Source organism: Solanum pennellii, chromosome 5 (assembly GCF_001406875.1).
Source record: "Solanum pennellii chromosome 5, SPENNV200".
Classification (NCBI taxonomy): Eukaryota; Viridiplantae; Streptophyta; class Magnoliopsida; order Solanales; family Solanaceae; genus Solanum; species Solanum pennellii.
Genome location: NC_028641.1, coordinates 2,430,016 through 2,442,985, shown reverse-complemented (window position 1 = coordinate 2,442,985; position 12,970 = coordinate 2,430,016). Strand labels below are relative to the sequence as shown.

At 28.6% G+C, this 12,970-nt stretch overlaps 3 protein-coding genes across 6 annotated transcripts; 1 reads left to right on the top strand and 2 right to left on the bottom strand.

The window, feature by feature from the left end:
• Positions 1–3,078: 3,078 nt before the first annotated feature.
• On the bottom strand, positions 3,079–5,044 carry LOC107020625 (photosynthetic NDH subunit of lumenal location 2, chloroplastic). 3 transcript variants are annotated; one of them, XM_015221064.2, is made up of 3 exons: positions 4,517–5,044; positions 4,311–4,426; positions 3,079–3,365 (listed from the first exon to the last, which is right to left on the bottom strand). In XM_015221064.2, exons 1-2 carry the CDS (start codon positions 4,997–4,999, stop codon positions 4,328–4,330), a joined length of 582 nt encoding a protein of 193 aa, XP_015076550.1. In that variant the 5' UTR covers positions 5,000–5,044; the 3' UTR covers positions 3,079–3,365; positions 4,311–4,327. The 3 variants fall into 3 exon arrangements, with proteins under 3 accessions (XP_015076550.1, XP_015076551.1, XP_015076549.1); XM_015221065.2 differs by lacking the exon at positions 3,079–3,365 and having other exon boundaries at positions 4,096–4,426; positions 4,517–4,583; positions 4,653–5,044; XM_015221063.2 differs by lacking the exon at positions 3,079–3,365 and having other exon boundaries at positions 4,096–4,426.
• LOC107020626 (casparian strip membrane protein 2) lies at positions 3,152–3,966 on the top strand. Its single transcript, XM_015221066.2, has 3 exons — positions 3,152–3,441; positions 3,533–3,656; positions 3,751–3,966. Exons 1-3 carry the CDS (start codon positions 3,224–3,226, stop codon positions 3,964–3,966), a joined length of 558 nt encoding a protein of 185 aa, XP_015076552.1. The 5' UTR covers positions 3,152–3,223.
• A 5,561-nt stretch (positions 5,045–10,605) lies between the features above and the next one.
• Positions 10,606–12,551, bottom strand: LOC107018907 (NAC domain-containing protein 1). Of its 2 annotated transcripts, XR_003578272.1 has the most exons (4): positions 12,248–12,542; positions 11,853–12,133; positions 10,866–11,354; positions 10,621–10,830 (listed from the first exon to the last, which is right to left on the bottom strand). XR_003578272.1 is itself a non-coding variant. In XM_015219498.2 (3 exons), the coding sequence occupies exons 1-3, from the start codon at positions 12,411–12,413 to the stop codon at positions 10,953–10,955; spliced, it is 849 nt and encodes a 282-aa protein (XP_015074984.1). In that variant the 5' UTR covers positions 12,414–12,551; the 3' UTR covers positions 10,606–10,952. The 2 variants fall into 2 exon arrangements, 1 of the variants encoding a protein (XP_015074984.1); XM_015219498.2 differs by having other exon boundaries at positions 10,606–11,354; positions 12,248–12,551.
• Between the last annotated feature and the right edge of the window lie 419 nt (positions 12,552–12,970).

Below are 12,970 nucleotides of genomic sequence, written 5' to 3'. Positions count from 1 at the left end.
TAGAGAATATGGGCCTTCTCATATTGTGGGCCTGGGGCATTTTTGGGCTTTTTCATTGTTTTTGTGGGAAAAGTGCCATGTGGGGGCCACTGTTTAAGTCAGGTTAGACGGACGGCGTTTAGTGTTAGACTAGTTAAGAACTTTCGTAATCAGAAGATGAAAGTTGTGAGAGTGAGGATACTGATAAGGATATGGGGATATGCAACTAGGAGAACTGGTACAAGATAACTAGGAGTGACGTCAATAGAAGAGAAGATACGTTAAATGAGATTTAAATGATTTGAGCATATGAAGAGGAGATGCACAGATATCTCAGTATAAAAGTGTGAGAGGTCGACTATGAATATTTTCAACAGAGTATAAGTAGACAAAAGAATTATGAAGGAGACGTGATTTGACATGCCATGATGCAACTTTAGCTTACCGAGGACATCACCTAAGATAGAAGGTTATGGAGGAAACAGATTAGGATACGAGTTTGGTTTGGTAGTGTACAGTGTTGTCTCACTTATTCTTCTATACTATTTAGTTGTCCTATTAATTGTGGTGTTACTCTTCTAGTTTCTTGTCCTTTGATTTTAGTTATTATTAGTGGATTTTTTACATTTTCATTGTTGTTTTATTTTATTATGACTATTGTTTGATGATTTGACATATTCTCTTTGACATTTTGTCGGGACTTACTCTATTTTTGTTATTTCTTCTTTATACTGCTTTGGTCTACTTTTTCTTTGAGCCGAGGGTTTATTGAAAATAACTTTCTCTATCTCCAAAGCAGTAACAATGTTTGCATAGACTTTACCTTTCTCACTTCATGAGATTATACTGAATATATTATTATGACTATTATTATTTGTTATTGTTTAAATCACACTCTAAATTTATAAAATTTTGAAAGTCTATCCACTTCGAAATAATTTCGATTCGTGATGATGTTGCAAGAATTCATACCTTAAGTTACAAATTAACCACAAATGATTTTAGTTCAACATTTTTCTCATGGCACTTATTTTTCAATTTTCAACAATATAATCCATAACTTAACACACAAATCTACTCTGAGTATGCTCAAATTTGAAATACAAACTACAAATGTAATAAAGAACAATTTATATTCACTATCGTTTCCAAAAATTTGAAATATAAGCTGCAAAATATACCATTTATATTTCAACTAGCTACCCTAAAGATGGGGCTACCTAGTGTAAACTTTACCAAATTATTTTTCATGCCTAGTATTTAAATCCTCTTAATATCTTTGACACAAGTTGCTTTGATTTTTATTTTTATAAGAGCAACATGAACCAATTGATTTGAAATAATGATCATAACTAGCTCACAAACACATACTTGTTAAGTGGGGGTCTAAAATTTTTTTGACTCTCATAACATGCAGCTTATCACGCGGGGTTTCATATAAAATAGGAAAAAAAAGGATAAATATACCATCAAACTATCGAAAATGGTATATATTTTTCATATATATCCTTTATATTAACGGACATAAACGTGTCATAATCTTATTCATCGACCCAACATTTATTGAATATTAGATTGACGGATAAGATTGTGTTGCGTGTCCCTATGTAGTCTTCCGTTAAAGTGAGGGCATATATGCTCTAGTTTTTGGACGATAGGGATACCGGTAATATCCCAAAAGTATGACGGAGATTATCTGCATACCATTTACGATAATTCCGTGATATATTTGTTTTTTTTCTCCTATAATATATCAAAAGCTCTTCTTAATAATTTCTTTTATTATTCAGTAATGTCTGTCTTGCACACATTGATTGCATCATTCTTGATCACATTCAGAAATCCTCTAGACTTCTCATAGCTTATCTATCATTTCCAAAGTGGTATATCCTTTGTATTCTAGTTCATGTGATATATATAGTCTGAATCAATATAAAAAAAATAAAAATAGGTAAATTTTTAAAACATTATAGAACTTTAATATCAAATACTTACACCTCTTGTATCATTAAAAAACATAAATCCTACATTACACATTTACACCCGTTATGATATCTCTATTGTTCAAAAGCATTTAAACCCTCTTATATAATTACCAAAAAAGAGAAATCTATATTATATTAAAATATTATAATTAAATTAAATTACAAATAAATTATGTATTTAAAGTGTAAGAACTAATAAGGTTATAACCAATAGTTGGTAGTTAAGTAATTTGTGTTCATTTCTTATTCTGAGTAGCTATTATTAAAACGATTGTTAAGGTCATTCACTTGATTTCCATTGGCTTAACTATCGATGAATCAAGATCTGCTATGTATTTGTAAAGGCGAAGATATTGGTGGTGGATATGCTAACGATATCGAAAGCAACGTCTGAAATTTAGATTGTTGATCTTTATTATATTATGATGCAAGGAATAGTCAAAATATAAATGAAAACACGTATTTTCTTTTTCCAAGGAATAATTTTTTGTTAAAATTTTGAATTGAAAAAATGAAATTAGACGTTTCACAACAAGAAATTAGATAGATTTTGACCTACTCCATAAACTTAATTTTCTTTGTTTTGTTTCTCCTTGTTAATTAAAAAGTCAACCTATTCATCATTGTACTTCCTAGTATTCTAATTTCTCATCTTTGTTTCTTATGTTCAAGTAGAACTTTGTGCCTAATCCAAAAAACCATTTAGGACCATAACCAATGTTATTAGTATATTATCAATTGACCTAGTATAATAAATCAATGATCATAAAGTATGTTTGCAAAACATTAAAAAAGAAAAAGAAATAGGACAAAGAATGTTGAAGTTTCTATCGGGCACAACCTTTCAATTCCATAAAGTTAAAAGTGACGTATACATACATGCTACCCTTCTCAAATGGATTGCAACGTGTGTCGTTTTAATGTCGCGGTTTCTTGTATATAATGATACATTTTCTTGGAAAAAAAAATGTTTTCAAAGTACATGTTAGGAAGAAAGTAGAGCAGGTAAAAAGTGTAGCAAGTTAATGCAAGACTTAACTACTTTATGGAATATCATGAACCAGAAAGTTGTACATTTCATTGATTAAATAAGCAAAAGCAACAACTAATTATGTGTCATCAAAACCTAATACTATTTGTAACTCTGTTACATGATTTGGTTCACTTGTTAGTATAAATTCGCGGTCGATCACACTTAGCATACAAATCATAACAACAAAATTTCATTTTAGTTTCAAAGTTTGAGCTAAAAGGAAAAAATGAAGGCAGTATCAATTGAAACCGGAGAGGGATCAAAGGCCAAAAGAGTTCATGGAGTGAACAGAGGAATCTCTGTATTTGATCTCGTTTTACGTATCGTTGCACTTGTTGGAACCTTAGCAAGTGCTGTGGCAATGGGTACTGCAGATCAAGCACTTCCATTCAGTACACAGATTGTAAATTTTGAAGCTCAATATGATGATATCGACTCGTTTAAGTAAGCAACATTGCTATCATATTAGTACATGAAACAGAACTGGATAAAGATTAACTAACACATTTTTTTGTTTTGCTTATTCTGATTGAAGGTTCTTTGTGGTTTCGAATTCTATAGTTTGTGTATATCTTGCACTTTCTATCACTATTTCAATCTTTCACATTATCAGAAGTAGAGCAGGAAAGAGCAGAGTTATGCTCATTGTTCTAGACGCGGTAATACATTAGATTTCTACTAAAGTTTTCATATTTAGTACTTTGTTATGAAGTTGTACTGATATGTTTTATACTTTGCGAAAACTTTTTGAAGATAATGCTGGTTTTCCTCACATCTGGAGCATCAGCAGCAGCCGCGATTGTGTATTTGGCACACAATGGCAACACTTCAACTAACTGGTTTTCGATATGCCAACAGTATACAGATTTCTGTCAACGTTCTGCTGGATCCCTTATCGGTTCTTTTGGTGCAATGGCCTTGATGGTTATACTTATAATTTTGTCATCTATCGCGTTATCAAGGCGCTGAAGATGTTGGCTACACTAGCAATTGCTAGCCTTTGTGTGTGTATTGTGTTTGTAAATGTTAGTTTCATCATTTGCATTTCATTGTATCAAGATTTTCATCAGTTGTATCACAAAATGAAAAGATTTCCTCTTTACTACAAGGTTTTCATCTTCAAATATCACGTTTACTCAACTAATAGTTATTCTCTCATAAAGTCGTATGTAATCTTGATTCCAATTTCAGTTTAGTGATCATCAACTCGCAGACCAAACTTATAAATGAACATAAAATTGTATATAATTTCAACATTTCTCGATCAGTTTATTTGTTAAACCAACGCGATTTCTGCTACAACATTCACTCACCTTTGAGCCTGATGATGTTATGCAAGTAATCCCACCAATTCATCAATTGATTTCAACGTCTTCTCATAGAATACACGAGATTCATATACCTTTGGTGTTCGAATGTAGTAATCAAACTGCAAACGAAGAAAATATATAGAAATATCCATAACACTGAATAAAAAACTCGAAAAATTCTGAACAGGGAAATAAGGACAGTTAGTTACCTCAGCCATGTTATCAGTAAGCTCATTGACAGTTCTAATATAAGACTCTTTTCGACTTTCAGGCACCCTGGATAAGGCATTCTTCACGTCCTGTTTAAGATAAGCTGATTTAAGTCGTATATAAAACAATACATACCTCCATGAGTTAGTCTCCAACATCTCTTTAATACTATGTAGTCCATCTGCTGTTTGACGAATTCGTGCTACTGCATCTTCAGGGGACAGTCCAGGCTCAAAGAAATGTTCTCTTAAGAATGATCGAACGCCCCAATTTTCAGCTAATGCTGAAGGGGTGAATTGTAGGCCTAGTGTCAATGGAGTGACTAGAAAAGTCGCGATGAGTTTGCGTCTACATGAGAAGTTTTGTTCATTAGTTGATAAGTTAGATTGGATTTTGGGTAGTGTCTTGCATTGTGTGTGATGAGTTTTGGTTATTTTGGTTTTTGGATGGAACAAAGTTGTAGGATTTGTGAAAGTGGTCATTTTTGTGTTGAAAAAAATCTAAGAAGTGTTTGATGGTTTTTGTGTGTTTTGGATGGATATTAATTGATTTCCCTAAATCCAAAATGGACCTTAGGTTTTGGTGACTTGGCAAATATTTTATCCTCTTTTTTTTTCCCAATAAATTTTGGTGTTGTTGGGTCAATGTTTTAAGAGGGTTTGTTCTAGTTGGCCCAATTGGGTTGGCCTTGGTCACTTTGAAACTAGTTTTACTTGGTTCACATTTTTTCGGAATCAATCAAGACTGAACACTAGTAGCCCTATTTCGTTAACTGGTTGGGATCAATCTTCTATCGGTCGAACAAATTTCTTGTGTCTTTCCCTTGAGGCATTCAATTCTCATATCAAAACAAATTTGAGTTCAACATTGAGATAAGACGAAATTATGATGAAATTTTCAACTATACACTCCTGAAATAAGTTATCACCGTCATAGAGCAGAGTAAAGGTATCAGGATTAGTTATCCCAAAATAAAATAATGAAACTGATAGAAACACCCTTGAAGTCTATGATAATATTTTTCTACACTACAATAAAAATAATTTTTGGCGGTATTAAATATTGACATTGATAAAGAGTGCTAAAGTCTTTACCGGCATTTAGTTAAGTGTCATTAGAACCAATGTTGTTAAAGGCTTTATGGACATATACAAAGAGTGTCAATTGCCGCTAAAAATACATATTCAACGATAATTAATAATTATTTTTGTTATAATGACTGGAGAGTATTTTTATAAACAAATTATATCTCCTTTAAGATTATGAAATACATGTTATTTAGTTTTTGATATAACAAATCAAACCATCAATAAATTATTTTCATGAATAGAGAGAATTAAAGCAATTTAGGCAAAAATAATACATTATTGATTGTGCATGAATAATTGCTTTACAGCTATTAGTATAAGGGTCGTTAATAGTTTGTTTGACTAAATATTTTAAATACAAAAAATGCTTGATCAAACTTTAAACGAAAAACCTAAGTGCTTGTAAATAGTAATGATATTCGTCGAATTATGATATGCGTAAAAATACGTCTTGAAAATATTGGTGAAATATAAATTACTAATAGAAATACTTTTCAAATAATTTAGTTAAACACAAACTGAATCAAAGTACTTTTTCAAAATTATTGGATAAGATGCACTTATCAAATTATAGCTGATCTTAATAAGTATCTTCGTCAAACACGCTATTAAAGACTCCTAAAAAGCATAGAACCTAACGTAAACATATCAACTTACAAACATCGAATGAGTGATTTAGTGGTCAATAAAGTGACTGAGAATCTTGAGATCTTAGGTTTAAAAACTCAGCAGAGACCAGAACTTAATGGACAGAGTTACTTAGTACCTGTTGGTGATAGGAGATGGCAGATATCTCCTGAAACTAGTCGAGGTAATGCGGAAAACTGTCCCTAACATCAAGATTATTATAAAAAAACATATCAATATACAAGTTATCGTTCACACAAAAAATGCCAAGTTTCAAGTGACTCTCTCTCATTTTATCTTGAAAATATAATACTAATTGCCAATTAAGGAAAAAAACATAAAGACCATATTATAATTTTACTAAATAAGTGTGTATATATTTAAGGAGTACCACAGTAGATGCCGTGAACGGCACTAGAAAGTATTACCACATTTGTTACATACATGCATCTAGTCGCAATTCAACAAACATTTTTTCTTTAAATACGAAATTATATGAATAAAAAGACTAATTTTATAAAAGAAAAATTAATGATTCATATAAATTGCTTAGTGAAAAATGTATCGATTTTCGACACGTGTATATGAGCATTCATCACAACACTATAGAAATCAACAAAAAGTTGGCACTACGTTTACCCTCATGTTGTTGGGCTCAATAATATTACTCTCTCCGTTTTAAAAAGAACGATCTTATTTTTTTTTTAGTCTCGTTTCAAAAAGAATGATCTCTTTCTGTTTTGGTACACTTTAACTTTAACTTTCTACGTGACTTGTTTAATACCACAAGATTAAATGACATTTTGATACATTTGACATAATTTTAATTTAGAACCATAAGATTAAAAAATATTCTTTTTCTTTTCTTAAACTCTATTCCAAATCAAATTATGTCATCCTTTTTGAAATGGATGAAATAATATTAATTCTATCATGTTATCAAAAAATGGAATGGTCATAAGGGAGTTTTCTTTCCCTGTTTGGTTATTAATTATTGGGGTATGAATGCCAAGTGATTGTTTGTGCAAAGTCTCTTGTCTATCATGACTAATCTTGATTGGGATATTTTACAAAGTTAGACTTTTTTATAATGATATTATTTTATTGCGGTTAAATAAAAAATCAAAAAAAGACTGTATAATAATGGTGGTGTCATAAAAAAAATCTATATATTGTTCTGATAAGAAAGCGCTCTTACTTTAGTTTGGCAGAATGTAAGTCTCCAAATTTTGATATCATAGATTCAAATAATATAGCGTAAAATAAAAAATATATCGATGCCAATTTCTTATTGACCATTATAAAAAAATAATATTTATAGAGGATGATATCGTAGATTCAAATAATAAAGCATAAAATCAAAAATATATTAATGCTAATTTTTTATCGACCATTATAACAAAATATTACTTATAGAGGATGATTGTTATAGGGGTCAATATAAATGACTATTACTATAATATTTTAAGCCTAAAGTCACACTAAATCAGAACAACATTCGTAAAGTATGCATATCAAATATATTGATCTAAAAGTCTTTAGTATACCAAGTATAATTTATTCAACTATAATGGGTTGTTTTGCTATTTTTGGGGTTATTTTACTAATTTTCTTAATTTAGTATATTGATAATTTTCTTATGAAGAATGTTATTGTGGATCAATTTAACATGGGGATATATATAATCTCTCTTTTCCCTCATAGTGGGATATTTAGATTAACGAGTAGACTAATAGCTTCATATAATAAACACTATTAATATACAAATAATGACATTAATTAATTATTATTAAATCTAATATTATTATTTTTATCTTTTAATATGATTGACTTAATCTATTTCTTATAAATTAAATGGAACAATAAGTTGAGCACGTGTTCAACGATAACTGGTGGAAAAATGTAAATTGTAATTAGTACGCCATTGAAAACATGAGATATTTTTTTAATGAGATAGAGACGATCGCAACTAAAAAAATAGCGAAACTGATCGCAATTTCAAAAATATTTGACCAACCATTCGTGTGGCTAGCTTTAATTTACCACTTGACAGCTGATCAAATGAGAGGGCGCCATCTAAGGGAGGGAGAATTCGTTGATGTTACGATGTTTAAGACAGTTGAAAAAAGCCATAGATGAAAGCAATCGATGCTTTGATTATTCAATCAATATATTACTATCATTATGTGGTTATCGTCATGCTGACAAAAGCAGGAGTTTTGATTAATTTTACTCAGGATTAAATTTTTATTCCGCTTATATATCTCGCTAACTTGATATTGTCATATAAGAAAATTCTCTTTCTGAAGAGTATTTTTATAAGATATTTTTTCCTTCTTTATAATTTATAGTCTATATAAATAAGAATACGTTAGTCAAATATTATTTTTAATTAATATTTTTTTCAAAATATATAAGTAAAATGTGAAACAAATATTTTGAGACGGAAAAAGTACACCGCAACAACACGTAACCAATAGTCCTATATTCCCATATTATTGAGTTCACTCGATCATTTATTTATCAAAAAATGGAAAGGTCAAAAGGGAGTTTTCTTTCCCTTTTTGCGTAATTGACAAGCACAATGTGAACACAATTATATCAAAAATTATATTTGAATGAATTTATAAGTTATAATTTTTTAAAAATATATTTTTTATTTTAATCGCGTTATAAATCAAAACTGTACACACAAAAAAAATAAGTTAATTAAAAAAAATCTTTATTTTTACATTTTGAGACGTGAGTTACTTGTGAACTTTATAGACCAAAAAAAAAACTTGTCAACATTATTTGAGTGCTCGAGTTTGAATAATATGACACATTCTTGAACTCTTTTTTCCGTGTAAATAATATATATAAAAATTATAAATAAATTTATATATCAATCTCTTCATTTTATTATTTTATTCTAGATTATATTTCACTTTTAAAAAAAGTAAATTATATAAAATTTTAACTAATACTAAATTTTAAAAATTTATATTAACATAATATGTATTTCTCTACCGAATAAACCTAAGTGAAATATTTTCATAAAATGCACAAACCTTATTCATTGAACTAAAAGTTTGATCTTATCCAAAAATTTCTTTTTTTGGCAAAAAATAAAATATATCCAAAAAGTTTTAATAAAAACTTTGTCCTATTTAGAAAAAATTTCGGCGGAATATTAGCCGTTAAAAAAGAATAACCACCCCGAATATTATTCGTTTTTCCCAATTTTTCTTTGTTTTATTTAAAATTATTATATTTAATTATAAATCAAAATCCAATAGTTTAAATTTCAATATTGTTTCAAACATACTTTTTAGCTTCATCTTCGTAAATTTTGAATAAAATCTTATTTCCACTATTTCAAAAAAAAAATATAATTAAATATAATTTTTAATTTCAATTATATAAATTTAAATATAATAAATAATAGAAATGTGAAATCTAACGCCTACCAAGTTAATATAATAGTCCAAAAATATCACCATTAAAATGATGGGGATATTTTTATTTTTTTAAAAGAGGCCATGCATGCACCTATCTATTTTTTTCTTCTTCAAAGTGGTTGCAACTTTATATCAAGAGTTTGATTAATATACTAGAGGTCAAAGTTCCGAAATTAAAAATTTCTGATTAAAGATAAAGAGATTTTGATTATTTTGTTATAATAATTTTTTTTATTTTATTTTATTGAAATTAATTTATCGAAAAAATATACTATGAAAATAAGATTTTCACTGAAATACTAAAAGATCTGTTAATTTTTTATGTGAAATATTATTTTTTTTCACTAGTTCAAACAAAATATTTACGTATATAATCACCAAATATTTTTCAATAAAAAGTAGCTATTTTTTTCTCTAGTGGTGATATATGCTCTTCTTATTGCTTTGTTCTTTTTTCCTCATTTATGTGGAATTTTTTAATTTTTGAAAATTGGTCTCTCATTTCCTTGATTAATAATCCTCACTTGAAACACATTCATGTAGTAGAAGAAATTTTAGGTGTCAAATATTATTATATTCATTAACTTCAATATGAATTTAAGTTAGGTAGGGATAATCATACAAAAAGTATCACACTTAAGTCAGCTAAGAGATAATTCATGTAACTTTTTTAATGATAAATATTAATTAATTCTTAATCTAATAAAAATATTTACTAATGAACCAATTGGATAATTCGATTCGATTTTGAATATTATTCGAAAAGTCTTACGTAGGAGTATGATTAATTTTTCTACACAGATTTACATCACATAATTGACTTTTTAAAAATAAGTCTCCTTCAAAAATAATACTAATAAATTAGGTAATTTATTAATAGTAAAATTATTGACATTTCATTGTAGAATTTTTTTTTAAAAAAAATCAAAGATAGACTGCTGAAAAATATTTATTAAAATTTCACAAGTAAATTAGTTTTTTTTTTTTCAAATACAAACTGAGAAACTAAATTCTAAAATAATACAACAACAATTTGTTGCCCTACTACAAGGTTTGTTGCTAATAATACTAATGACATAACATTTAATTATATTTTACAATTGTTGTCATAAACTTTTGATGTCACCTTTTCATCCAATAGCCTTCATATAAATATATTTTCACCCGGCTCATCTGAACCTCTTCGTTGAAAAATATTATATATATTTATCTACATATTGAACCCCTTTGATATAACTGAGAATCTATTTAGAAAATTCTTGATGAAAATTCTGTCTCCGCTACTGGTATTGAAATGTTGGATTCACAAAGAGCGGTTGCTGATAATTGAAGAAAATATTACAATTATTGCTTGTAATATTATTTGTATTTTGTTGTTGTGATGATACTTGATCCACATTACTTGTGTTATTCACATTATTCATTGTGTAACTTTGGTCATCATATAATAAATTGTCACTTAGTAATTGTGGAATTGATCCAAAATAATCCAATTCCAATAGATGTGACAATGAACAAATTCTTGGTAATTTCATTGTTTGTGGTCCACCAACAACTTCAATTTCATTATTTGTAGTACTCACATTTTGTGCCTCTAATTCTTCTTCCTCAACTTTCATCATCTCTATAGTTTTCCCCAAATTTTTCTTCTTATAAATTCTACATAGTACCCAATCATCTAACTGAAAAAAATAGCCAAGAAAAAAAAGAATATTAGCTTAATTCTTCAACAAAAGAAAGAAATAAATCCGAATAATACACCTGATACAAAATAATATTTCTTCTGTCCCAGTTTATATATATATGACTCACTTTCCTTTTTAATCAATCTAAACAAGAATGACACATTTTTATATTAAGTAATAACTTAACTTTGAAATGTCTATTTTGCCCTTATTAAAATAATTTATGGCTATTAGACCACATGTCAAATCACAACTACAGAGAAAATCAACAGATTAACGATAGAATTCATAGCTAATTTCAAATTTTCCTTTTTTTGGAGGTAACTAGTGAAATGATTGTAACTTTTTTTAAAAACAAAAATTAGCGATAGTCAAGTTACTTTTATCGTTAAACAACAATAAAATCCATAGCTAACTCTACTTAAGACATATATTATCGAAAAATCATGTCAGTTACTCACTATTTAGCGACAGATTAACGATGTTAATTCTTACCCTCATAGATCCACTTTGCTTAGATGTTTGAGACTTTGAATCACTCAAACGATATTCATGCATGATCCAATCAGTCTTGACACCTTTTGGTGGTTTGCCTTTGTAAAAAACAAGTGCTTTTTTGATTCCAACATATTTATTTGCACTATAAATTGCTTTATCAGTGCCAGTAGCCTTCCAATAACCAGACACAGCTGCTCTATTTGGCCTAACACCATTTGGATATTTTCTATCTCTAGGGGTAAAAAAATACCACTCATTTTCTCCAAATTCTGCCTTTTCTACACATTTTACAAAAACAAAATAATAATAATAATAATTAATAATCATAAATGATATTTATTCGAATTTAAAACTTCAATAAGATTTTCGAGTATACATATATATGTACTAACCAGGTAATACCCAGGGATCGAACTTGTAGACATCGATTTCGGGGATAATTGAGACAGGGCATGGCCTTGAAGTAGCTTGATATCGAAGATAGTACATGATTAATTCCTCATCTGTTGGATGAAACCTAAATCCAGGAGGAAGATCAGAGCTAATTTTTCCAACCATTTTATACAAAAATATAGAAATAAATAAAATGAAACAATTCTTTTTTTTTTTTTTATAAACAAAGCAAGGAAATTGAGAGAAAATGGAATTTTAGGTTTTTTTTTTTAATTCTATAGGGAGGAAAATGAGAAGTGTGAGTGTTTGAAATGTTTGCAAGGAGAAGGCTGCCCAATTTATAATTGTTGGAGGTTTAAAAAATTTGTCATATTTTGATTTTTCTTTTGACTTGCATACCTAGTATGAGTATATATGTATTTTATTCTTTTTATGCTTTTTAGTTTGCGTCTGATATTTCAAATTATAGTTCGATTAAATTTGAAATCATATAAAAAAGTTTTCACATTAAGAATAAAGTCACTCTGTAATAAAATTTTTGATTAAAAATAAAACAGTATTTAATAGTCCACCGCAACCTTGATCGATGAATATATATGTATATAATTAATATATATTGCAAGCCCATGCTTGTAGGATATTTTAGGCAAAATCACTATCTTATTCTTTCTTCATTCAATGAATAATAACATGGGGTGGAGTTTTGGGGTGGGGGTGGGGTG

Excerpts from the sequence above, each read along its gene's own strand:
- LOC107020626 (XM_015221066.2), top strand. The coding sequence starts at position 3,224 with ATGAAGGCAGTATCAATTGAAACCGGAGAGGGATCAAAGGCCAAAAGA. Across the intron at positions 3,442-3,532 it reads GATGATATCGACTCGTTTAA|GTTCTTTGTGGTTTCGAATT; the intron begins GTAAGCAACATT and ends TTCTGATTGAAG. Across the intron at positions 3,657-3,750 it reads TGCTCATTGTTCTAGACGCG|ATAATGCTGGTTTTCCTCAC; the intron begins GTAATACATTAG and ends AACTTTTTGAAG.
- LOC107020625 (XM_015221064.2), bottom strand. The coding sequence starts at position 4,999 with ATGACCACTTTCACAAATCCTACAACTTTGTTCCATCCAAAAACCAAA. Across the intron at positions 4,427-4,516 it reads TTACTGATAACATGGCTGAG|TTTGATTACTACATTCGAAC; the intron begins GTAACTAACTGT and ends CTTCGTTTGCAG.
- LOC107018907 (XM_015219498.2), bottom strand. The coding sequence starts at position 12,413 with ATGGTTGGAAAAATTAGCTCTGATCTTCCTCCTGGATTTAGGTTTCAT. Across the intron at positions 12,134-12,247 it reads CGATCCCTGGGTATTACCTG|AAAAGGCAGAATTTGGAGAA; the intron begins GTTAGTACATAT and ends TAAAATGTGTAG. Across the intron at positions 11,355-11,852 it reads AGCAAAGTGGATCTATGAGG|TTAGATGATTGGGTACTATG; the intron begins GTAAGAATTAAC and ends TATTTTTTTCAG.